Source organism: Diceros bicornis, chromosome 18 (genome assembly GCF_020826845.1).
Source record: "Diceros bicornis minor isolate mBicDic1 chromosome 18, mDicBic1.mat.cur, whole genome shotgun sequence".
NCBI lineage: Eukaryota > Metazoa > Chordata > Mammalia > Perissodactyla > Rhinocerotidae > Diceros > Diceros bicornis.
Genome location: NC_080757.1, coordinates 10,051,994 through 10,078,134, shown reverse-complemented (window position 1 = coordinate 10,078,134; position 26,141 = coordinate 10,051,994). Strand labels below are relative to the sequence as shown.

General features: G+C 46.2%; 3 protein-coding genes across 3 annotated transcripts; all 3 read right to left on the bottom strand.

Annotated features, from left to right (window-relative positions):
* Positions 1–4,843: 4,843 nt before the first annotated feature.
* KRBA2 (KRAB-A domain containing 2) lies at positions 4,844–9,825 on the bottom strand. The gene is made up of 3 exons (XM_058559449.1): positions 9,732–9,825; positions 7,489–7,728; positions 4,844–6,840 (listed from the first exon to the last, which is right to left on the bottom strand). Exons 1-3 carry the CDS (start codon positions 9,823–9,825, stop codon positions 5,585–5,587), a joined length of 1,590 nt encoding a protein of 529 aa, XP_058415432.1. The 3' UTR covers positions 4,844–5,584.
* Positions 9,826–11,665: 1,840 nt separating this feature from the next.
* RPL26 (ribosomal protein L26) lies at positions 11,666–17,091 on the bottom strand. The gene is made up of 4 exons (XM_058559743.1): positions 17,022–17,091; positions 16,041–16,213; positions 14,691–14,831; positions 11,666–11,837 (listed from the first exon to the last, which is right to left on the bottom strand). Exons 2-4 carry the CDS (start codon positions 16,206–16,208, stop codon positions 11,709–11,711), a joined length of 438 nt encoding a protein of 145 aa, XP_058415726.1. The 5' UTR covers positions 16,209–16,213; positions 17,022–17,091; the 3' UTR covers positions 11,666–11,708.
* Positions 17,092–24,974: 7,883 nt separating this feature from the next.
* Positions 24,975–25,878, bottom strand: RNF222 (ring finger protein 222). The gene has a single exon (XM_058559742.1). The coding sequence runs from the start codon at positions 25,865–25,867 to the stop codon at positions 25,238–25,240; it is 630 nt and encodes a 209-aa protein (XP_058415725.1). The 5' UTR covers positions 25,868–25,878; the 3' UTR covers positions 24,975–25,237.
* Between the last annotated feature and the right edge of the window lie 263 nt (positions 25,879–26,141).

Sequence of the window (26,141 nt, the reverse complement as noted above, 5' to 3'; positions counted from 1 at the left end):
TCACCTCACACCTTTTAGGAATGCTATTATCAACAAAAACCAAAAGATAGCAAGGGTTGGTGAGGATGTGGAGAAACTGGAACTCCGGCACACTGTTGATGGGAATGTAAAATGGTGCAATGAAAACAGCATGGAGGCTCCTCAAAAAATTAAAAATAGAATACCATATAACCCAGCAATCCTACTTCTGTGGGATTTTCCAAAAGAATTGAAATCAAGATCTTGAAAAGATATTTGCACACCCATGTTCACTGCAGCATTATTCACAGTAGCCAAGGTGTGGAAACAACCTAAACATCCACTGATAGATGAATGGATAAAGAAAATGTGGTATATACATACAATGGAATATTATTCAGCCTTAAAGAAGGAAATTCTACCATATGTGACAACATGGAATAACTTTGAGGACATTATGTTAAGTGAAATAAGCCAGTCACAGGACAAATACTGCATGATTCCACTTATATGAGGTATCTAAAATAGTAAAACACAGAGAAGCAGAGGGTAGAAGGTGGTTGCCAGGCGCTGGGAGGAGGGAGGAAATGGGGAGTTGCTATTCAACGGGTATCAAGTTTCAGTTATACAAGATGATTAAATTCTAGAGATCTGCTGTACAACATTTTGCCTATGGTTAACAACACTGTACTGTACACTTAAAAATTTGTTAAGACGGTAGATCTCATATTAAGTGTTCTTACTACAATAAAAAAAAAAGAGAGAGAGAGGTATATTTGAGGACCAGAGTAGCTTTCCACTGCACTCCCAAATCCCGGGGCCAGTGTGTGTGTGTGTGTTTGTGTGTGTGTGTGTGTGTGAACTGCAGCTGTGCACTCAACCTTAAAGGGCTAAGCTTGTCCACACCCAAGGCTCCAGGGCAGCCTGTGGCTTGGAATGCGGCTGTGCATATGAATAGGGAGAGGGACTGTGGCACAAGGTCAATGAACCCTGTGTCAGTGGCAGAAGCCAGGCTGGAGGACCTAGCTCAGCATGGACAGGGATAGGACTTGCCCAGGTTGGCTACCCTGCCTCTAGCTCTCTTTTGTGTTTTTTGGAGGAGAGGACTTGCCTTTGTTTGGCTGGTCACTCTTTTGGCAGAGACTGAACTCTATGAAAGCTCCCTAAACTGGAGGGAAAACGGCACCCCTCCCGCCACACCCACATACCCTCTCTCATAAGCCTCATCACAGCTCCATGAAGTTGGGATTATTATTATCATCCCCATTTTACAGATGAGCCTTGAGGTCAGGGGACTTGTTCAAGGTTACATATCTAGTTTATATGCAGAGGCAGAACTTGAGCCCCCTGGAAGAAAAATGCTACAGGATCCTCACTTGACTGTTACATAAAATCTTCTCCAGCCCGCTCACCATTTCTTTTTTCTAGTAAAACCGAGTTCCATACGTCGTCTCATAACAGAATTCCAGAGATCAGCCTTAAAAATGCAAGTCTTCATAATTAACAAAAGGAATCTCAGACAGATATGGCAATATTCTCTCTCCTGCAGATGTGGAGGGAGAGATACCATTTTGCAACATAAAACTAAGCCAAATGATCCTGTTGAACAAGGTATTAAATTAAGATCTTTCTCAAGAATGTCAGTGTTTCTCCTGTACAAAATGGAGATTTATGTGAATGTTTATAACTGGTACCACTTTCATCTGTTTTCTGTTAAAATAAATTTTCCCTTTGCAAGTGTTATTTGAACAGAGGGATTTTTAAGTCTTCTAAGACTAGAAATTGTTGCCATGCCTCATAAAAATTATCTCTAAAAAAGCCACCATTCTGGTTGGCTGCTGCTATGGGTTGAATTGTGTCTGTTGCCCCCAAGATGTTGAACTCCTAATCTCCAGTACCTGTGAATGTGACCTTCTTTGGAAATAGGGTCTTTGCAGATGATCAAGTTAAAAAAGGTCATTAGGGTGGGCCCTAAATCCAATATGATGGAGTCCTTCTAAGAAGGGGACACTTGGACAGACAGACACACACAGAAGGAAGACAACGTGAACACATAGGGAGAAAGTCATCCACAAGCCAAAGAACACCTGAGGTTACCAAAAAGGAGAAAGGCACGGAACAGATTATTCCTCGCAGCCCTCTGAGGGAACCAACCCTGCCGACACCTTGATCTCAGACTTCTGGCCTCTAGAACTGTGAGACAATAAATTTCTGTTGTTGAAGCCACCCAGTTTGTTATGGTAGCCCCAGGAAACTAATTCAGCTGCCCTGAAAATAATGTAGCAATTACTGTACCTCCTTATAAGTAAGAATTGTTATATCAAGACAGGCTCACTGGGCACTTTTCTCCCACATGCAAGATAGAAAAAATAAACTCTCAAATAACTCAAGTCTGTTTCATTTAAACTGACTGCCACGATCTGATTACAAGTCCAGTGCTCTTCATCACACCACAGCTGCACATGGCACAATATGAGGCATAACTACCCGTCTATTTCCTTTCTTTTTTGTGTGTGTGAGGAGGACTGGCCCTGAGCTAACATCTGTTGCCAATCCTCCTCTTTTCCCCCGAAAGCCCCAGTAGATAGTTGTATGTCATAGTTGCACATCCTTCCAGTTGCTGTATGTGGGACGTGGCCTCAGCATGGCCAGAGAAGCGGTGCGTGGGTGCGCGCCCGGGATCCGAACCCGGGCCGCTAGCAGTGGAGCGCATGCACTTAACCGCTAAGCCACGGGGCCAGCCCTACCCATCTATTTCCTTCTGTGGTTAGCCTTTACCCATTTTCTATTGGTTGCTCTTTTAGTTAGTATTAATTTGTAAGAGCTCTTTTTAAAATTAGGTACCTTATATCTGTTTTTTTTTCCTTCTGTTGTAGATGTTGCAAATATTTTCTCCCATCTTGTCACTTATCTTTTGTTTTTAAAAATTCCATAAATATTTAAAATTTTTATGTAGCCAAGTATATTAATCTTTTCTCTTATGGCTTTTGAATTTCATGTATTGCTTAGGAAGCCTTTCTCCATTCCAAGACCACAAAAATCTTCTATTTTTTTTCCCAATACAGTTTTGTTTTTCATGTTTTGGGATCAGACTTCCTTTTTTCTCCAGATAGATAGCTAACTGATCCAGCACCATTAATTGAACAATACATCCCCCACCACTGATCTGAAACGCCACTTTCGTCATAAATCCCTAAAGGTATACAGGTCTGTTTCTGGCTTTTATTCACATTCTGACTTCACTTGCCTTTCTTTAGCAATAGCCACAGAAACGCATATGCATATATTATGAGTGACACAGATGGTGGACAAACGGAGAACGCATGCATGGACTGCCTCCTGGGGGTTACCACTTAGCTCCAGTCTTTTGATGCTATGCAGAAATGCGGGCCTAGTGTGGCCAGATATTCCAAGTTTTCAAGAGGTACTAGACATCCAGATTGCAATTAATTTTTAAAGTTTAAAAAACATTATGTGGACAAAACATATTTGCAAGCTGAAAGCAGCCAGTGGCGCACCACTTGGTTACCTCCATTCCAGATGCTGAAATGTGATAATACAGAGTAAGGCCAGACTGGGTCTAGGTGTCCACCTCCAACTCTCTTCTACTGCCAATATTAACAAGCAAGAGAGGAAGAGTGGTGCAGCAACTCCGGAAACCTAGGTTATTGATAGCCATCCCCCGGGAAAGACAGCAGCCCTGTGCCTCATCTCACCCCTCACCCACATGGGCTGATTATGTGGTTTCTGGTCTGCCCAGCAACCAGAAGGTAATAGGTCAGCACGGGGGAAGGGATGGTTGCGTTAGTCAAGTTGGGCCTCCCAGACCCTGCCAGGCTGAGGGACAAAAGAGGAATGGAAAGTGAGGTGCTGGCTAAGGATAGAGCAAGGTTCTGGCCACCCAAAACAAGCCAGAAAGTGATGTCACCTCCTTTCCAATAACAATGCAGCCTCCCTGGATCCCCAACTTAACATTGTTTATTTAGCAATGTAATGTCAATGGACAGAAGTCTCCAATTCTCACTTGGAGGATAGGATCTGCTAGCAGCAAAGACAACTCACTTTCTCAGTGTTTACAGAGAAAGCCCCCTCACATACATTACCTCACTGGCTCTCACAACAACTCTGTGAAGTAGGAACGCGGAAGAGGAAACAGAAGAGGAAACCAGCACCAGGGGCAATTAGAATGGTTTTTAGATGGCTCTGGCATATGCAGGAAGCATGTGTGGGAGAATAAAGGACTGTAGGCCCCTTCTCCTTCCCTGTGTTCACTCTATAGAATCATTTATTCATTCAACAAATCCTTACTGAATACCTCCAATGGGCAAGGCACTCTTCTAGGCCTTAGGAATACAGTGTACACAAACCCTGGGCATTATCCTTCCCTTTGGCTGGGTCAATTATCCTTACTCTGAACAATGACCCAGACTGGCCCTTACTCCATTCTCTGGCTGGAGCAGTGACCTCAGGCCAACTTTTGTATTTTGCTGGAGATCTTGATTGTTTCCCAGGCTATTGGTCACTTCCTGGAATGCACTAACCCGTTCCAGGAATACAACATGCTTTTCTATGCTTGAGGCATAGAAAACTGGTAGACTCAGACCCAAATCCCAGCCATGCCTTAATTCTGACCTATTTTTAAAATGTTTCAGGCAGGTCACACAATTCCCTGTGCATGCCATTCTGAGAGCAGGGATGGCACATATGGTTTCTCCTGAAGCAGGAAATAGCTCAGCTGGTGAGGCAGCCAGTCTTTAGGTCATGTTGGATTAACCTCTTTTCTTCTCATTACTTGTCCTTCACCTACATCTTTTCCTCTGATGCCCCCATCTTTTGGGGTATGTGTCCGAGGAGTAGGAATAAGCAGGGGAAGGAATGTATACTAGATATACGTAGGGCAGTCTCACCAGTTCTACACGCTAAAGACTTCCTCAGTTCATGTTCTGCAGGCAAACATGTTCTTCTACTGACTATAGTGGGTAGAACTGTGTCCCCCTGCAAAAGATAAGTCCAAGTCTGAACCCCCAGTACCCATGAATGTGACCTTACTTGGAAAAAGGGTCTTTGCAGATGTAATTAAGGTAAGGATCTAGAGATGAGATCATCCTCGATTAGGGTGGACCCTAAATCCAACGACATGGATTTGGTATCCAATGGTGTCCTTATAAGAGACAGAAAAGAACACACACAGAGACAGAGAGGAGAAGGCCATGTGAACAGCATGTGAAGACAAGGCAGAGAGACTCGACTTATGGTACTATAAGCCAAGGAATCCCAAGGACTGCTGGCAGCCACCAGAGAAAGGAGAAAAGCATGGAATGGATTCTCCCTCACAGCCTCCAGAAGGAACAAACCCCGTCAACACTTTGGTTTTAGACTTCTGGCCTCCAGAACCATGAGAAAATAAATTTCTGTTGTTATAAGCTGCCAAGTTTGTGGTAATTTGTTATGGCAGCCCTAGATCACAACCTGATTTGCTTTTCCCCTTTGAGCAAGGACTATCATGGACAACTTGACTTGAGGGTGCAGCCTTCATGTTCCTTTCCCCGGGGACCTTTGACAACAGTTCTCAGATGGCTGTCCATTGCCCAGAGACACCAAGAGCGTCCACCCAGCAGGTATCTGTTCACCAGCAGAAGAGACCGGGAGCCCCTTGTGAGGTGCTGGGCTCTGTAGCTTCCGGAGGAGTGGGATCGATGTCCTCATCCACATCAGATCTGTCTCCTCCATTCTCAGCCCTTTCTTCCTGCCTGATCCAAAGGCTGTTTTCTAGCTGCTCTTCAGCAATTTCCAGTTCTTCCTCTGTTTGTAAAACAGCCACAGTTTCCCGGGGTAAGTGTGAGGAATACAGTCCAAGTTTGGCTTTACAACCAAACATTGCCTCATACGGACTTTGCTGTAAAGAAACGTCGAACGCCTGATTTCTCACCATCTGTATGAATCGCAGGCCTTCGGCCCAGTGACGTGAGTGGTTACTCTGCAACCAGGCACTTAGCATGTTCTTGACATCATAGCTTGCTCGCTCCAGGGAGCCCTGGCCTTGGCCGGGGTGGTACTTACCAGAGACAATCTTTAGGTCTGGCCACATCTCATTGAGCTCATTAACAACCTGGTTTGTGAACTCTATGCCACTGTCAGATTCTAACATGCTGGGTGTACCAAGAATTGTGAAAATATCCAATAGGACACTGACCACCTCATGGGCCTGTTTGGTTTTTAATGGTCGTAAAATAATAAACTTGGTCAAGTGGTCCTGGTAATATAAAATAAACTTGAACTCACCATCAGCATTTGACTGCATGTCAAGTATTTCAACTTGGCATCTGCAGTCAATGTCCCTGAAAGGTACGGGCTTGGGTGCAAGGCCTCTCTTGGGTACTGGGTTCTTCTGGTGACACTGTTTACACAGAGTCAGATATAAGACAATGACTTCTTTGGTGACATTCCCATATTTTCCTTGCAGCTCCTTGAGCATGCGTGTCCGCCCACCATGTCCAATATTGAGATGTGTATCATGAAGAATATCAAACAACTCTTCCTTATGTACATAATACCGTATTCGATCTCGTTCTCCGTGAGAAGCCTCTATTAGTTTCTCTGTGCCTTGTACAGAGATCACGTCATATTTAGCCGCACGGCGATAATCACGTGATGACTTCTTCCCCTTCTCCTTAGCTTCTTTGACTTCTTTTATTGTTTGAAAGTACTTTTCTTTGGAAAATACCTTGCTGTTGTAACTTTTGCTTTCTACTAACTTTGTCACGCTTATAAGAAACTTTTCTCTCATGTTACTTCTCTCCATTTCCATTTCATTTGTATTTGAAACACCAGGGGCATCATTTCCAGCTCTCTGTGGCAACATAGAGAACTGCAAGAAGGACCCTAAGAAAGGGAGAAAGAAACAGAACAAAGTTAAATTCGCTGTTACCCCATCTGGAAGACCTTCCTTCCAAAGTTCCTCACTGATTCTTTCATCTGATTTCTGAAGACTCTTATAAGGAAGAAAGATAATAAAGTAATAGAATAAAGCAGTAACAGAAAAAAGCTACTAGAAAGCCAACTAGGACCATTCAAAATCAGAGCATGTCAACAGAATTCTAAATCAGTGAGATATACATATACATATGTAGTAATTTTAGACTTTACGCAAACAGAAGAAATAATGAAACTATTAGCTCATACAGCGAAATGTGATTTAACTGGTCTTTATTAATCGAATAGGAGAGAGGATAAATGGAAATCCCTAATGCAGTAGGTTAATATTTTACCGTCTATACCTTTTAAAATAATATAAACGGGAAAACGTTGCTAGCAGGTAACCCATAAAAATAGCAAACTCTGAACTGGAAGTTAGCACCAGGGAGGGTTTGTCAGCCTTCCCAAAATCAACATAAACGATCAATTTCTTGTGGCTGAGGAATCTGTTCTCATTTTAGGAGAGTCAGGGAGAAAGCAGAGGGATATTTTTAAATGATGGTTTTCCCTGTCGATTGTATTTAGGATTAGTAAATGAAGATTCCTCGTCCTTACCCTGAGGGACCATGTTCTCGTAACTGTCCAGCATTGCGTGCCTGCAGCAGGCCTTCCAAGAGGCTTCCAAACACTTCCAGTCTTTGGTCATGTCCTCAAATGTTGCTGCCTCATGAAACAACACCAGCTGCTGCCACAGGGACCATTCTGTCTTGGGGCCTGGGCTAAGGAGCAGCTGCAGCAGGACTGGGGAAGAGACGGTGGCGAGTATCAGGAACGAAGGCGTGCCAGCATAAATGCCTCAGATTGTGAGTCATGTGAATATTATATGGAAGAAAAGATAACATAAGTAGAGGTCTCACATCCAACAAGATGAGTCCAGCTTCGTGGGTGAGGAAAACGGATTTTGCCCTCCTACGAGGTCTGTAGGCCTGGCCTGTTTTGACACTGCCTGAGCTGAAGCCCACACATTTCCAGAACAAAGCAGAGAGTGCAAGTGAACTTGGGCACTACAAGGCCAGGAGACACTTTCAGGGACAGGCTTGATGGCTCTGAATAGAGGCAGCAGGGTGTTCCCAGAAGTGAAAAAATTACACCTATGGACATAGAGCTATGTCAGGAGATTATCATGCCAAAAAGAGATACCCCAAATGGAGTCCACACTCCACCAAGATCGGAGAATTCTTCAGGAGAGAACTTGATACTCAGGTCTCTAAACCAAGATTCCTCCAGTTAGAACTACAGGATAAAGGATGGTGATGAGGCCAGAGGAAGAGTTCATATGATGATCACAGGAATTCCAACAATTTTAGGAAAACAAGATCCCCAGGATCCCAGCCATCAAATGCAGAGCTGAGGGGCAGGGCAGAATCCTGAGAAGCAGAGAAAGATGGAAAAGTTTTTTTGTGTGTGTGAGGAATATCAGCCCTGAGCTAACATCCATGCCAATCCTCCTCTTCTTGCTGAGGAAGACTGGCCCTGGGCTAATATCTGTGCCCATCTTCCTCCACTTTATATGGGACGCCGCCACAGCATGGCCTGACAAGCGGTGCATCAGTACGCGCCGGGGATCTGAACCTGGGCCGCCAGAAGCGGAGTGCAAGCACTTAACCGCTAAGCCACGGGGTCAGCCCTAGACGGAAATGTTTAAAAGCTCTGAGTAAGGTCTTCCTTAAGCTGAGCCTGCTTCCAGGTCCTGAATGTTCTCCACTAAAAAGGCTTCAAATTCCTTTGTTCAGCATCACTGGTTAACCGTGGAATATTCCTGATTCTAAGACATTATTGACTATAAAACCATTGACTTAATAGCAACTTTCTTTTGAGAGGAAAAACAGAAAACCTATATTAAATGAATATATCCAAATTTAAAAAATGTGAAACACGTACACTGCAGAATTGAAGAAATAGAATGTGTGCAAAATGCCCTTTACGCCGAAGTTCAAGATTCTCAGTGCAAACTGACATTTAAAGGCTCTGAGAAGTTCTGCAGTAAAGAAACCAGTTTGTTTCATCCACCAGTACCATTTAATCGACATGGGACTTTGTTTCCCAAAGAATATCTACTATCATCCCCCAGTCCTAGTCATCCTCAGAAGAGACCTGAAACCACAAGGTATTCTATGGGATCCAGGAAGAGCACCTTCCAGACTCCTCACTGAAACCAGCATCTCTCAGAAACTGAGTGGCTGCACTGGCCTCTATTTGAGGTCCTTCAGGGAACTGCACAGGAAGGAAAAGCATCATCTCTATCTTATAAAAGAATGAAGACAGGCTGGGAAATAATTTATAATCAAAAGATGCAAAATCTGTCTTTAATATGAGATGTGGTCCTTACACTATACCATGAAATTCCAAAGCACAGCCCACGAGCCACATTTGACTAATGGGCGTATTTTGGTTAGTCTATTCAGTGTTTGTTTTTTAAAAAAATGTGAATGATTTATCTATATTTACACATCTTGAAATTTCATATAAGAATCTAGATTTCTGACTTTCTTGAAAAATGGGACGATGGGAGCGTTGCTTCTTAGCAGCAACTGGCTGGAGTGGAGAGGCAGCAGCTCCCTTCAGATAGAGCCTGCGCCCTCCCACTTCCCACAGTCCCTAAGCCACCTACTAACTTACCCACCTTACCAGTCCATGCCTGTGGTTATCTGAGTTTCCAACACCTGTTCTAAAGCAGCATGAAAGAAACGTGGTCCTAAGGAAATGCGGTCAGCTTCCCGGTGTGATCTGTGCTGGCGGAGTAACCGATAAATGAGCTTGGTTAGAGAAAACTGGAAACATCTCCCTTCCTCACGCACCTGTGAGTCTTTGCGTTGGCTGTCTCCGGCCTGGAATGTCCTTCCGGATCTTCCAAATCACACCCAGTTCAAAGCAGTCTCCTTTCTGATGCATTCAGCAATTCCAGCTGATTGCCATCTCTTCCTCCTCTGAACAGCCCGCACCACTCACGGAGCACTTTGCTTTGTCTTTTCAGTCGACTGGTTCGCGGGTACCCGACCTAGAAGGTACGGGCTGGGGCTTCTACCCAGCTTATTCCCTCAGAGGGTCGACGAATACAAAGCTGCGACAAAAGATGTTCAAAGGAAATTTGCCAAACACTTTGCTTACAGCGATGATAGCGAGGCAGTGCAGAGGTATGGTTAAGAGTCTAGGCTTGGGAATTCAATTTCTGACTACCATTCACTGTGACTAAGTTGGGCGAAGTTACTGAAGCTTCAGTTTCCTTAACCGTAAAACCGGGAGTACGACTCTCCATCACAACGGGCTGTTACGAAGACTCGGTGATAAGGCAGATAAAGCACTGACTACAGAGTGTCCCCGAACCTTCCACAACACAGGAACTCCCGCTTATCCCCGAAGACCCGGTTCGGGCATCACCTCCTTTGTGCGCCCTGCTCCCCGACCTCCGTGGACTCGGCTCCCACGCGCCCCGCTCCACACGGCTCCCGCCGGCTCATCGCCGCCCCCGCCCACTCCTCCGAGGGCAGCCAGCTCGGGGATGAATGAGTGAATGAACCGGGCCGAGGAGGCAAGGGACGGAGACCACCCAGCCCAGGTCTTTCTGCAGGAGAGAGGGAGGCCCGCAATGGGAAAAAGAAGCGCCAAGAGCCCCACGGCCGGGAAGGCCCCTCCACCCGCAAGACCCGGTCCAGCCCGCTCCGCCCCGCGGCTCCGCAAGAGCGCGCCGGAAGCTGCTCCGCCCCGACCGGAAGCCCCGCCCCTCCGAGGGGCCGCCCGCACCCCTCTTTATTCTCAGCTCCTGGGCAGGGGGATCTCGCAAGGGTCCTGTCCAGCTTGCAGGCTGCTCCGTGTTCTGCGGCTGAGGTTAGGTGATACCTGGGGTCGGCACAGGTGTGACCTTGGGTAAGATGCCACTTACCCAACTCAGATCCCCTGCAGCCAAATTGGTTACCCATTTCCCCATTGTTACAAAGCCTCCATAGTAAATGCCTCCAGCTCAGAAAGCGTTCTGCATTCATCATTCTGCCTGTTTAGACGCTTAATCTAAAGTGAGGAAGGGCAGGGGCACACGTGTGCTGTCAACAGTAACAATATACACCATTTTACTTAACCCTGAGAGAACCTGCACTTTAGACGAACTTTTTATTTCAGATTGCAACCTGAAGGTTTCAGTTTTGGTCTAATGGCACTCAAACAGCACCAGGGCTTAAAACAAGATGGTAAAGGGGTCCGGGGTATTCTGCAGAATCTGACGCTTCTCAAGGTATCACAAACAGCGTGAAGCAATGTTCTAGATGCTACTGGGAAGTCACAGCAGCTCCTCTACTCGAACACTTTATATCCAATGGCAAAACTTTTATGCAAAAAAATTTTTTAAATATGCTATGTTCATATACATAGTAGCCCATCAGGAGGAAAACAGTAACAGGTTCAAGAGAGGCAGTGTTCCCACCTAGCTTTTCATCTAGGCCTTCTTCTCAATGAGTAATGATGTACCCCTAATTGCTGCTGCCTGCTGTAAAAATAAGTAAAAAATCACTATCTCAGTCCCGGTTTCAGAACATTGTTAGAAAGCATTTCCATTATTAGAGAACTGATGCTCAAACATAAAAAACTAACTCTACTTAAACAGTATTTTTTATTAGTGCAATCAAGTCACAAGACTGGGGCGGCCTGCCTCCAGATAACAAATGTCATGTGAACTTCCCTGAAAACCGACCCACTGAAGACTAGGTAGTGTCCCAAAGCACCACACATAAAACAAAGGCTCTTCATTTCAAGAGTTTTTAATGAAAGCTGTAGATAAGATTACTTTATTCCTGCATCTTCTCAATTGTTTCTTCCTTATATTTGCCCTTTTCCTTTCCTACTTGGCGCGATTTGGCTTTACGTTCAAGGATCTTTTTGCGGTCTTTGTCCAGTTTTAGCCTAGTGATAACCACCTGCAGAAAACAAAGCAAAGCCTTCTAAGCTTTAAACAACTGCCAACACAGAACACACGGGAGGGCCCAACGTTCAACCCCACTCCCCAAACCTGGGGTAGCAGACACCTAACATGAAATGATTACCTCAGAAGCGCCAGAGATGATTCTTTAGTCCCCAAATCAAACCTGGCTTAAATGTTTACTAATGCTCCACCAACAAAGGAGAAAGGCAATGTGATGTCAGTAGTTCTTCTCCTATCCTCCTTATGCTTTATTATAAAATCTGATTCTTGTTCTACTGCAAAATAAATCAACTATTCCACTCCTCTCACCCAAGTTTTACAAGCTAACCAAGTCATAATACATTTGTTTCTATAGTAACTTTAGAACCATAAGGTCGGAAATTAGTTGCTGAAGATATCTGGATTACGATAAAATTTCAGTCTTATGAAGGAAGGTGAGGGGAGGGGGAAGAGAGCACTGAAATGGATCTGGAAATACAGTATGCTGACCAAAAGAAAATCTCTGCCATTATGGAGCTTACATTATAGTACGGGGAGATGGAATGCTGGAGAACAGGGGCTCAATCATACAGGGTGATAAGGCAAGGCCCTACTGATCTGGCTACATTTGATCAGAGACCTGAAGAGAAGGGGTAAAAGTGAAGAGTCATCTGGGTAAAAGTGTCCCAAAGAGAACAGCAAGTACCAAAGTCCAGAGGCAGGAGAACTTGTGTGTTTCTAAAACTTGAATGTGTCTAAGAACCAAGTGGAGCACTTGTTAAAACAGATCCCTCGGTCCCACCCCCAAATTCTGCTTCAAGTTGCCAGGTGATGCTGCAATTGGTGGACAAACTCTGGGTAGTATGGTTGTAGGAACAGCAAGGAGGCTAGCAGACTAGAACATGCAGAGTGGAATAAAATGACGTGAAGAGGTTGGTGAGGAGAGATCACATAAGGTCTTGTAGGCCACTCTGATGGTAACAAGCAGACGGGATTCTGGATATAACATGACAGCAGTCAACAGGTCTTATTGACTGATGTGGGGTATATAATAATCAAAAAGGACATTTCTGGCCTGAGCAATTGGGAGGACAGAGATGTCATACACTGTGATGATGGCAAACTGAGAGGTGTGAAGCATAAAATCAGGAGTTTGAACATACTAAGTTTGAGAGATCGATTAGATATACAAATTGAAATGCAAAATAGGCAACTGGATATTGAGGTCTAGGTTGGAGTCATCTGCATCTAGCTATCTGAAGTCCTAACACTGGAGTAAGAGATGAAGATGACTACTGAGCCATAAGGAGGGAGATCAGCTGTGTCATATGCTGCACTAATAAGTTAAAAAAGACTAAGAATCAGTCACCGGACTGGTGATCTCCACAACAGCAGATGTAGTGGTGGTGGGAAAATATGACTGGAGTAGGTTAAAGAATGGGAAAGTCTTTGCTTTTAGGAGATACAGTTAAATAATTAAAGGTGAAGTGTCACAATGGTAGTAATCCACTGGGGGGGGTGTGCGTGGTAGGGAAAGGGAGTAAAGAAAATGTGGCAAACCGTTAATAGTGAATTCTAGGTGAAATATACGCAGGTGTTTTACTGCACTAGTCTTTTGACTTTTCTGTAGTTTGAAAATTAGATTTATAATGTCCACTTAAGATCTTAAAAAACAAACACCTCAGTACTTGAACATTCAGCACGTGCATCTGTTCCCTTTGCATTAAATTTTTTTGTGTGTTTGAGGAAGATCAGCCCTGAGCTAACATCCATGCCAATCCTCCTCTTTTTGCTGAGCAAGACTGGCCCTGAGCTAACATCCGTGCTGATCTTCCTCTATTTTATGTGGGACACCGCCACAGCATGGCCTGACAAGCGATGCATTGGTGCGCGCCCAGGATCCGAACCCAGGCCGCCAGCAGCAGACCTCACGCACTTAACCTCCACTCCATGGGGCCGGCCCCTAAATTTAACTGTTTTTTAATTGGGAGAGAGAAATTAGAAACAGCAATATGGAAGAATTCCCATTAAAGTCCACGGAAGGCACCTGCTATGGGCATAAGATCAGATTTTCTATCTTGGCTAGACAACCCTATCAGTGGGATCTAGCCTCTGAGCTTCAGTTTTTTCCCCCATCTGTAAATGGCTTAATACATACTTCACAGAATTGTAAAGCTGCCTTACTGCTTGTTCAATCCTGTTTAACACACAAGAGCAAACAGGGTATCACTCCATTTCACCTAAAAATTCCCCTATTTCCTAGATTTTAAGATCTGTTCATTGTTAGATTATTGACCAATCAGCTTACTACTAGCGTTTGAGGAAAAGATACATTAAATATACATAAAGAATGACCATTAAAAATACCTTGATTTGGGCCTGCCCCATGGCTTAGCGGTTAAGTGCGCGTGCTCCGCTACTGGCGGCCCAGGTTCGGATCCCGGGCGCGCACCAACACACCACTTCTCTGGCCATGCTGAGGCCGCGTCCCACATACAGCAACTAGAAGGATGTGCAACTATGACATACAACTATCTACTGGGGCTTTGGGGGGGGGGGAAAAAAAGGAAGTGGATGGGCAATAGATGTTAGCTCAGAGCCGGTCTTCGGCAGCAAAAAGAGGATTAGCATGGATGTTAGCTCAGGGCTGATTTTCCTCACAAAAAAACAACAACACACAAAAATCTTGATTTCATAAAAATTTTAAGTGCTATTAGAATACTCAATTCAAACACAGTATTTGCTTTAAGACTGGCTTCCAGAACATCTAAGATCTATTTCTATGGGATTGCTCTGTGAATAATCAATCACATTTGCCAACAATTGTTATAATTTCCTCTCCCTTCTCAAGTATTCTCAAAACACCTACCTTGCTTGGGTGAATGCCCACATGAACAGTTGTGCCATTAGCCTTCTCCCGCTGCACTCGTTCAATGTAGATGACATATTTCTTCCTGTAAACCTGGACTACTTTGCCAATTTGCTGCCCTTTGTAGTGACCTCGCACAACCTAAATGCAAATTCAAAAATAACAGAAATATGCAAATAAAAGATTAATTTTGTATATCTGGAAAACTATGAATCTTATAAACATCTAACAGATCTATAGGACCTTTCCATTTTGGAAGACTTAATTATTAATGGAAATGGGCCAATAATTCTATTGCTGGCTTCAATTAACCTGCTAATAAACCATGCCCCCATAAAATCTACAGTGATGGAAAGTGCATCCCTACAACCAATGGTCCAGCAGCAGTGGTGGGCTTGTTAAAAAGTTATAAACAAGCTCACTGTGGCTTTTTGTAGCAAATTGACAGTGAACTTGCTATTTTATCTCAAAAGGAGCAAAAGGCCACAAGTATTTAATTCACAACTCATTAAAGTGTCCAACCCAGTGCCAAAGAGTGGGCAGCAACAAATACTTAAGGGAACAAACCACTTCTTTCTCAAAGGTTAACTAACATAGTTTTCAACCCAGGAGTCCTAGCGATCCTCAGCTTGTCAGGAAGCAATCCAAAGTGCTCCTGAACAGATGTTTCGTTCCAGTTGCAGACTTTCTTACATTAAGATATCTTGAAAGCAGCGAAGACTGCCTCCCAAATCTATGGGCAATTTTAGCACCAGCACAGCAGCAACCAATGTTCTCAACCCACATCACTAGGTGGGAACTGGTTTCATTTAAATGGGCATTAACCGCATGAAATAGCACTGGTGATGTGTAAGCTGCTTTAGAGACTGAATTCTCTAATCACTAGCTGCAGGTTAGAGCTAAGAAACATCTATAGAAATTTTCACTATAAGATTTGACAGATTACTTACTGATAAACTCAACCATATGAAACTATGGTTCAGCTAGAACTTCTGTATCTGGATTTTGATTCAGACACAGAATTCTTTACCGGTCCTCAAATGCCCCTTCAAGGACCAACCACACCAAGAAAAAGATAAACCAAAAGTAATGTTCTGGTTCCAAACGATCTTTCTTCTTTTTCTGTTTAATTATGGCTACACTTGATGCTTAGGACAACTGATTTTCACCAAAGTAAAGGTGAAGTAAGAACTGAAAAGCAGCATATTTTTTGTTTTTTCATCCCTGGCTCAACTCCTTTTGCAATCCTGCAGCAGCAAACGTCTGAGATGTATCGCTCTCAGAATGCAATCCGTCGTCGATGCCAAGTGTGCAGCATATTTGCCAAGACGACCTGAGCAGGGCACATACCTGAACTTCATCGTCCTTTCGGATGGGCATGGACCGAACGTTGTACTTCTGTCTCAGCTCTTTGGAAAGAGGGGAGGACATGATCTTCCTGCGGATGTGGGAAGGTGCATTGAAATGCCTTTTACGGTTCTTGCTCCGGTCAGACGTCACAAACGGATTGAACTTCATTTTGGCTAAATGAAAAGTTAAAAGAGGTGTAAACCCTTAAATGACCAAACTCTCATTCAGTTTCCAAAAAAGTAACGGAAACAATTTCATCTTAAAAGTTTAAAATGCTCACAAAAATTGTCATGTTTTTAACCCCACAAAAAACTGCTTAAATTTAGTGTCCTATCAACTGAAGCTTGAAATTTAAAAATTTTCGCTTTACTGGGATGTTTTCTACATTTGTTTACGGGATAAAGGACTTTCCGTTTGCAAACTTTCTGTTTAATAACTAAACAAAAAGATTAAGACAAGCCTTGTATCTCTGCTGAATTAGGGCAAAGCAGACCGACAACTCTATTCTTCAAACATAACATCACGCTTCAGAAAGACCAACGCCAATCTTCTACGGACTCGACTGTGACCACACTTAGTCCCCTGCGAAATAAATGAATCACAGCCCCCACCCCACACCTGGAAAATGCTGCACAAATCTCGGGTCCAAACAGCCTTCAATGGCGAACGCTGTCTGGAAGTTCCGCGGCTTTACCAAGAAGTTATTTCGAGACCATTCTTTAGCAAACGACACCGCCCAGACTTCACTCCCTCTCCACAGGCACTCTCCCCTCCAGCTCCCGATTCCTCAAGGCCCCCTCCACCTCCCTTCCTCAGCCCGGCGGCCCTTAAACTGCGGGGAAAACAGATCGAGACCATCCTGACTGCCCCTCTGGCTGCTATTCCGCTGCTAGGAGGGTATCGCGGCCCCGGGGGTCGAAAGCCACCGTGCCGGTGTACGGATGGCTGCGGATTAAACGCCCCATCCCAGCAAATCCTCACCCGAGGACGCCTCAGCGATGGCCGCAAAAGGGAAGAGACCTACACGCTCCTTCCGGCTCCGTAAGTTTACGCGAGATCTCGCGAGACCGATAACTCTCGGAGCGAGAGAGGCGCGGAGTTTGAACGAGAAGAGGAAACTGGGGAAGAAATTGATGACTAGTGTCACCTCGCGGCTAGGAGGGGAACTGCGAGGGGCTGCAAACTCCCGTCTCCAGGTCCCTGTGCCTCCTTTCGGAGATCTGGGTTCCGCAGCCTGAGAAGGGTCGTTCCCGGGAGAGTGGCGGGGGCTGCTCAGGGTCTGACTATCCCGGTGGGTGATGAGGGAGCTAGCGGCCCCAGAGGACCCCTGTCCCTTCATTCCCGAGCGCCGGGAGGATGGCAACTCATTAGCCGGGAAAGGGCAGGTCCTACATTTGGCCGCCAGGTGACGCTGGGACTCCGGCCGGCCGGTCCCCTCGGAGCTGGATATCACCATCGCCGCCTGGGCCAGTGGTGTGGGTGTGTCGAGTACGCCAGTGCTTTAACGAGTTCCAGCTGGGCGCCGGCTGCCGCCTCCACGCCGCAGCGTGGGGCCCGCCCGAGATTCGGCTCCGGCCGGTCAGGGGCCTTGCGAGGACTCGGGCCACCGATCTGCCCCTCACCCTGCGGAAGTAGGTCTGAACCAGCGTTTCAGGAGCTCCCAGGTGATGCCGACGGTGTTGGTCCGAGACCGCACTTTAAAGGAGCGCGGCGTGAGGAAGCTTTTCCATGCTGAGAGCTGTGCCCCTTTCTAAATTTTACTGCCTGCGCTCATTCGGTTCAGGATCCGATGGAAGCAGGGCAAGGGGGTGCGCTTCCCTACAAATGGGTTCTGAGGCAGGCTGCAGTGCGGGCTGAACTCCCGCAGCGTGCCCGGTAGGGGATCGGTTTCTGTTGAATGAGTAATACAAGTGTCATACTGAGGGAAGACACGCATTTCATAATAATACATAAGATGTAGTGAGCTTGCCGAGTGCTAGGGCCACTCTTCTACTCACTTTTAATTATTAACTCCTTTAATCCACCGAATAGCCTTGTGATGCTGTCCCTATTTTACAGATGGGGACAACTGAGCCACAGAGAAGTGAGAGGAACTTGTGCAAGTTTATTCAGGACCCATAGGTTTTAGATGAACCTATGCAGGCTGTCTTCCCAGTCCCTTCTGGTAACTCTGTATATGGTCCCAATTTGTAGGAACCCATTGGGTCAAGTCGAAGAGTGAAAAACCATATCCTTGAGGGCCCAGAGTAGAGTCAGTAAAGAATACGTGCTTTCACGACTTAAAAATGGTGGTGTTCTTAAATATGCTGTGAAGGAAATAGCCCCATTCAAAAATTCAGTGAGAATTCCTCCGCTGCAATTCTTTTCAACAAATGTTTTTGGAGCGTCTTTCACCGGGTCAGCGCTGAACTGGGCACTGGAGCCAGCAAATGAAATTGTCAGAGTTTCTGCCTGCAGGAAGCTCTTTGTCTAAGAGGAAAGATAAACAATGAAATCAACAACCACAGGATCCCAGGAAAAGTGCTTGCTGAGCCCAGCTGCCCTTGGTGCTTTTGTGCTCTGGGATCAGAAGAGAACTCTAGCCTCACCCTTGACTGAGTTTTGAAGAAGGTTAAAATTAGCTCCATGAGAATAGCTTGAGGAAAGTCATGGTGGTGTGAAGGGGCGTAATACATGTTTCCAGGAGCCAGGTCCTTGTGGCTAGACTTAGAAGCCTTCAGAGAGAAGCCCACAGGGCTCTGGGCGGGCTGAGTTTGATATGGATGCTGAAAAGATAGAGAGCCTCCTGCCTTCCTACTTTGCCTGCCTTTCTGGTCTTCACAGTCTCACCCTCTTTTCTTTTTTTTCTTTTTTTAAAGATTTTATTTATTTATTTATTTTCCCCCAAAACCCCAGTAGATAGTTGTATGTCATAGCTGCACATCCTTCTAGTTGCTGTATGTGGGACGCGGCCTCAGCATGGCTGGAGAAGTGGTACGTTGGTGCGGGCCCGGGATCCGAACCCAGGCCGCCAGCAGCGGAGCGCACGCACTTAACCGCTAAGCCACGGGGCCGGCCCTCACCCTCTTTTCTTTCTTCTTATTGTCCTTATTAATTTCCTTAATCCCCTCTTCTTCAGGTCTCCCCCAGCATCTTCCTCTCTCCTGACAAAGGCCCTCTCTGTTTCCTCAGCCTCCGCATCATTCTCTGCTGTGACCCTACCCTCTCGGGCCTCCTTACCTCTCTCACTCCATCCAACACTGAGTCATCACAATTAAACCTTCAGCCCACCATTTGGACAGCATAATCATTTTACACGGCGTGAAGATTATCAGGGTACAAATTGTACACACAGGTGCAAATTACTGGTAGCTTAGTTATAGAGTCTATTTTCACAAGTGTCTGTTGGGTGTCTTGGCTCCACCCTGCATGATCCTCTGGCCACCTAGCCAGGCTGCCCTCTCTCTTCCTCTTCCTTATATTCCTCTTATATGATTTGGAAAAGGTCTTTTTTTTTTTTTAATTATTTTATTGAGGTCATATTGGTTTATAACATTGTGTAATTTCAGGTGTACATTATTATATATCAGTTTCTGTATAGACTGCATCCTGTTCACCACCAATAGTCTAGTTTTTATCCATCACCATACACATGTGCCCCTTTACCCCTCTAGCCCTCCCCCCCACCCCTTTCTCCTCTGGTAACCACTAATCTGTTCTCCTTATCCGTATGTTTGTTTATCTTCCACATGTGAGTGAAATCATCTGGTGTTTGTCTTTGTCTGGCTTATTTCGCTTAGCATACTACCCTCAAGGTCCATCCATGTTGTCGCAAATGGCATGATTTTGTCTTTTTTATGGCTAAGTAGTATTCCATTGTATATATATATATACACACCACATCTTCTTTATCCATTCATCTGTTCTTGGGCACTTGGGTTGCTTCCACATCTTGGCTATTGTGAATAATGCTGCAGTGAACATAGGGATGCATAAATCTCTTTGAATTGTTGATTTTATTTTCTTTGGATAAATACCTAGTAGAGGGATAGCTGGATCGTATGGTATATCTATTTTTAATTTTTTGAGAAATCTCCATACTGTTTTCCATAGTGGTTGTGCCAGTTTGCATTCCCACCAGCGGTATGTGATGGTTCCCTTTTCTCCATATCCTCTCCAACGTTTGTTATTTCTTGTCTTGTTAATTATAGCCATTCTGACAGGTGTAAGGTGATATCTCATTGTAGTTTTGATTTGCATTTCCCTACTAATTAGTGATGTTGAACATCTTTTCATGTGCCTGTTGGCCATCTGTGTATCTTCTTTGGAAAAATGTCTGTTCGTATCCTCTGCCCATTTTTTGATCAGGGAGAAAGGTCCTTTTATTTTTCATTTATTTATTTTTTGTGAGAAAGATCAGCCCTGAGCTAACATCAATTGCCAATCTTCCTCCTTTTTTTTCCCTTTTTCTCCCCAAAGCCCCAGTAGATAGTTGTATGTTGTAGTTGCCCATCCTCCTAGTTGCTGTATGTGGGACGCTGCCTCAGCATGGCCAGAGAAGCAGTGTGTCGGTGCCCGGCCGGGATCCGAACCCGGGCCGCCAGTAGCGGAGCGCACGCACCTAACCGGTAAGCCACGGGGACGGCCCCGAAAGGTCCTTTTAAACTAGCTCTTTCAGGTCATTTTGAAGCTGGTCATTGTGAAGCCCTAAGACACATTAAAACAAGACAGTTAGGTGTCTAAGTCCCTTGGACTAAACTTTTTTTCTAGACACCAAACCATCTCGTTTATTTGTTCGTTCATTCATTGTGTCACTCACGCATTATTCAAATAGTATCTGGCTCTCACTCTTTACTAAATTCTCTGCCAAGCACTGAGCTACCAAGATCAGTAAGATCTAGCCTCCCCTCAAGGAGCACATTGTCTAGAAGGAGGAGGCAGACTTGTCAACAAATAGGCATAATAAAGCGTCCCTGGGAAGAGGGTGGGATGCAGTGGGGGGCACAATGTAGAAGAGGCCAATTCTAGCTGAGGTCAGGGGTGGGGAAGTCTTCATAGACAGCCCTTGAACTGTTTCTGGAAAGCTAGGTAGGAGTTTTCCGGGTAGACAAGGCGGGAAGCGTGTTCCAGGCGGAGGGAGCCACCCAAGCAAAGGCCCAGAGGCCTGCACCAGCACTGCTTGTCGGAACTGCCAGTAGTTTGTGTTGAGAATTAATTGTGGCATTCATTTCTGCTGGGTAAGAGGAGGATGAAGGAAAGCGATGAGTTGTGAGACTGGGGCAAGGTTGTTTATTTTGTGCCAAAAAGGACATTTGGACTGATGAAGAGGTCAAGGAGAGAAGTGAAGATGGCACAGAGCTGTCTATGAGATATCAGGCTTCATTGAGGGGAGAGGTCCTGGGACTGTAGCTGAGGGGCACAGAGGTCCCTAATGTGCATGCCCAGGCTCCTGGCAGCCTTGGCTCCAGGACCCCTGCAATACATGGATCCTTTGCTTGGTAGGCCTAGACTGTGCAAGTATATATTAGAGTTAAAGGTTATTGTAATGAGAGGTGGCAAAGTGTACATGTGTGTAAGAGGCGATGCCTCTGGACAAAGGGAGGAAGAGAAGAGCAAGAGAATTTACATTTAACCCCAGGCCTCCATCTCTCTCTTTTTTTTTTTTTTGTGAGGAAGATCAGCCCTGAGCTAACATCCATGCTAATCCTCCTCTTTTTGCTGAGGAAGATCGGCTCTGAGCTAACATCTATTGCCAATCCTCCTCCTTTTTTTTCCCCGAAGCCCCAGTAGATAGTTGTATGTAATAGTTGCACATCCTTCTAGTTGCTGTATGTGGGACGCAGCCCTAGCATGGCCGGAGAAGCGGTGCGTCGGTGCGCGCCGGGGGTCCGAACCTGGGCCGCCAGCAGCAGAGCGCGCGCACTTAACCGCCAAGCCACGGGGCCGGCCCGCTCTGTCTATCTATCTAATGGTATCTTCCTGTAGTGCCCTGACCCCATGATGGTTGCTTAAAGCAAAAGATTTTATTTGAGAAAGGAAAGAGAGGGTAGAGAAGAATCAGAACAAGTGTATTAAATGATGGGGCCCAAGAAATCCATAGGAACTTAGGAACACTGAGAATATTAAACTTTTTACTTTCCTTCCTGGGGGGCCTGTTAAGCACAAGATGTCACACCTCTAACCAGACAAACTAGCCCCATTGAGCTGGTAGCTGACCCTCTCGAACGACAGGACAGGTCTGGCAGCTCTCAAATGTTCTTGGGGCTGCCTCCTCACCAGGCAACAGGTATGACCAGTGAAAATATCTTTAGTTTCTAATATAATTTTTCAATTTAATTTTTGAATAATTAATACATTTACTTGGTTCAAAAACCAAAAAGTATCCAAGGTAAAGGGACAGTCCCCTTCCCATTCCATCATTTTCTTATCCCCTTCCACAGTTAATCACTGTGTTCGTTTTTTCCTATCTTCCCAATTTCTTTATGCATAAGTAAGCAAATAGGAATGTAAATTCTTATTCCCCCACTTTCTACACAAATTGCAGTATCTGATACCAGTGTTCCACACCTTGCCTTTTCCCATCAGCCATTGGATCTTGGGAGACTTTCCGTGTCAGTTCATGGACTCCTTCCTTGTTCTTTTTACAGCTGCATAATTAGTCCTTGGATCTTAAGTTATACAACCAATCCCCCGTTGATTGGCATGCAGGATTTTCCCAGTCATTTGTTATTACCAAAAAAAAATGCTGCATTTATATAACATTGTACATGTGTCCCTGCTTATATATGCTAGTGTATTTGTAGGATACATTTCTAGAACAAGAGTTGCTGGGTCAAAGCAGACATTTTGATAGATAATGTCAAATTTCCCTTCCTAGGGGTTTTTACCAATATACATTCCTACCACCTCACCCGCTTCACCTCAGCTTCGGCAGCAGAGTGGGTTTTGAAACTTTCAGCGTTTTACAAGCTAATAGATGAAAAATGGTATGCCAGCAGAATTTTAATTTGCCTTTCTTTCACAAGTGCGGCTGAATAAATGTTGAGGAGGTATTTGCATGTGTATTTTCGAACTGTCTTTTTCATCTAAAGTGAATTATCCTAAAAGCCCAAACTCAGAGCTTTCCATGTGCATTTCCAATGTCTCTGGAATCGTTGAGAAAATATATACCTTTATTTAAAAAATAGCTTTTGACATTCTTTGAAAATAAAACAAGTGCCATCTACAAGTCACTGCTAAATGATATGAAAACACTACAGGTATTTTGAAATTAACTTTTGGCAAACACAACAGAATCTGAAAAGACTAAAATCAGGTCCCCAGAAATTCATGACACTGTTTAAAGCAGCCCAGCTGAGGTTAAAACAGACTCATGAGAGTCTTTGTAAATTACATTTTTACTCCTATGATAAATATTTTCCCCATGAATCCACCTATACCCAGCCCCACCCCTCGCCCAAGTAGCTCCCTGCTCTTCTCTAGTCTTGAAAAGAGCATAAAGAAGCCCATAAGTGCTTTAAATCAGCCCTCTATGTGTCCCAAATATCCCCTGTAGTGTGGATCCCATTCCTTAATGGTCCCCAAATGGCCACCACTATAGGCACTTGGGAACTAGATAAGAGGCAGAGCGCTATTTCTTTTCCTGCAAATAGCAAACTTTGCCGAGAGAGGTATACATTGTGGAGGGCTCAGCTGTTGGCACACCTGAGGTGTGAGAGACTAATAGCTGGAGGGTTTTGTTGTTTTTAATCCTAAAATTAATTTAAGATTCTGGCCATTGATTTATGGGCCTTAATAAACAGAAAATAGCTGTTCTTGAATGACTGGCTCCTCAGGCAAGACCCAGTCTGAGATTTTTCTGGTGGTCCTCATCAAGGACCCCCAGCACCGTCCAGGGTGGGGTCCCCAGGTAAAGAGGCCTTGGCCAGCAGCCAACAGCACCTGGATTTCAGCATTCGCTGAGACAGTAGCGCCCCTGACCAGCACAGCTGTTTTCTTCCCCACCCTTCCTCACCCAGCCCAGGCTGGGACTCCACCTCGGAAACTGGCCCAGCTGGTGTGGCCTCTAATGAGTGGTTGGGTCATGAGGTGGAGGACTTGGGCTGGGAGGGAGGGGGGAGCCCCCAGGGGTTAGTTTGCCCACATAGTTCTTGGCTGACTCAAGTCTCAGCCATCAGGCTTCCCCTGTACTTCCTGCCTTCCAGTCTTCCAAGACTCAAAATCTGGACCATTCCTTGGGCCTGGGAGACTGGGGAGAGCTCTGGCTCTATCTGTGGGTCATTCTGCTGGCCTCGGCCTCTATCAACAAACCCGTGTTTCCTGATGTGGCCTCAGCGCCCCGGGAAGACCATTTTCTGTTACTTCCCCCAGAAATCCTGGGCCACAGCCTCTGAGATCAGCTTCTCCCTCAGGGAAGACCGCCCAGGCTGGAGACTTGGAGATGGGAGGACTTGGTGGTGGAAAAGCACACATACTTGCCCAACTTGAGGGTCGTGGATGGGTACTGAGTTTCTGGGAAACACATGTGCTTTTGGCCCCTGCACCACCCTTTCTGTTTGTACCTGAGAGCAAGCTAGAGAATCCTGGGTTGGAATTCTGACCTGGAGGAGTCCTGCCATGGGGCCCCCACCCAGCAGGACATGCCAGCAGAACTTCCTTGTCTCCAGGAAGCCCTGCCTGGCTTCAGTTAGGTCCTGGCAGATAAGGACTGTACCTCAGGGCTGGTGACCCCACAGGAAGGGGTAACCACCCAGCTTCCCACCCTGCTCATTTCTAGCCTAGAGGAAGGGGAAAGCAGCTGCTGAGGATGCATCAGGGGGCCACGGCTGTTGTTTCTGAGGAGGGGCTTCCATCACATTTTCTCCCTGGCCTGGAACCTCGAGTTTCCATTTCAGCCCAGAACTCAGCTGCTCATCTCAGCTCTAGCCGCAGAGATCACCAGTGCCCAGCCTCCCTGTCAGGCCTCAGCCCTTGCTAGGAGTGAGAAGCTGGAGGTGGGGAGATGCCACCATACTTCCAGTCAGCACTGTCCTCATGCCCTCTCTCTGCCCCAGGTCTCCCCTCTGCCCACCTGCTCCTCAGGGCTTGGTTGGACCAGGTCTGCACTGGGGCCCCTCTGCCCGCTCCCAGGCCATGGCCAGCCCGGCTGTGGGGAGCTTCCAGGGCAGCTCTCAGGCCCAGCCTCACTTGGCAGCCCCTGCAGGTGTCACCACTCATGCCTACTTCCTCACCAGCAGGACCCAGGGCAAGACAGCGGCCACCACAGCCAGCACGGCGATGAAGGTGATGAGCAGTAGGGATCGGGAGCGGCAGCAGAACGATCGGCTGGAGCTGGGTGCAGGGGATGCCTCGGAAAGCTCTGCCAGGCTGCGCCGTGGCAGGACGCTGTCCTGCTCCCCCAGGGGCATCCCGTGGCGGCTGATGATGAAGATCTGCGGCTCCCGGGGCAGGCTGGGCAGCAGGTCCAAGGGCAGCTGGGCACTCTGACTCGGGGATGGTCTCCAGACAGGCTGGGAGATGGCCAGGGGGTTTGTGTGGCCCAGGGTGTCTGGTGCTGGCACAGCAGGCAGTCCCACGGGCACGGCCAGGGTCTGGGAGCTCTTGTCCAGCCTGGAGGACCAGCGGGAGCTCTTCTTGCTAAGGAAGGTGACGTAGCGGCAGACGGGGCAGACGATGGTCCTCTGGACCTGCCCGTCCACGCAGGTGGAGAGTAGGTACTTGACGAGGCAGTCATGGCAGAACATGTGGCCACAGCTCAAGGTCCGGCTGGCGCCCTCCAGGTCTCGGAACTTCTCGTAGCACACAGGGCACTCGCTGCCCAAGCTGTCCTTGCTCTCCCCTTCTGACATGGCCGTCTGGGAAGGCAGGGCCTTAGCTGTGGGAGGGAAGGGCCGTGAGCATCAGTGCCTTTTTTCCTCCTTTCCTCCCCTTCCTAACTCCCTCCTACACCTCTGCTTCTTTCTTCCCTTCCTCCTTATCTTCTGTTCTCTTTCTTTTCCTCCTACCCTTTCCTCTTCTCCTGCTCCTCCTCAGTGGCCCACCTGAATTAAACCAAGACCTGACACCTAGAGCCTAAGACCCTTAGGAGGAGAGGAGGTGGTGCTTCTGGAAGGGGGCATTGGG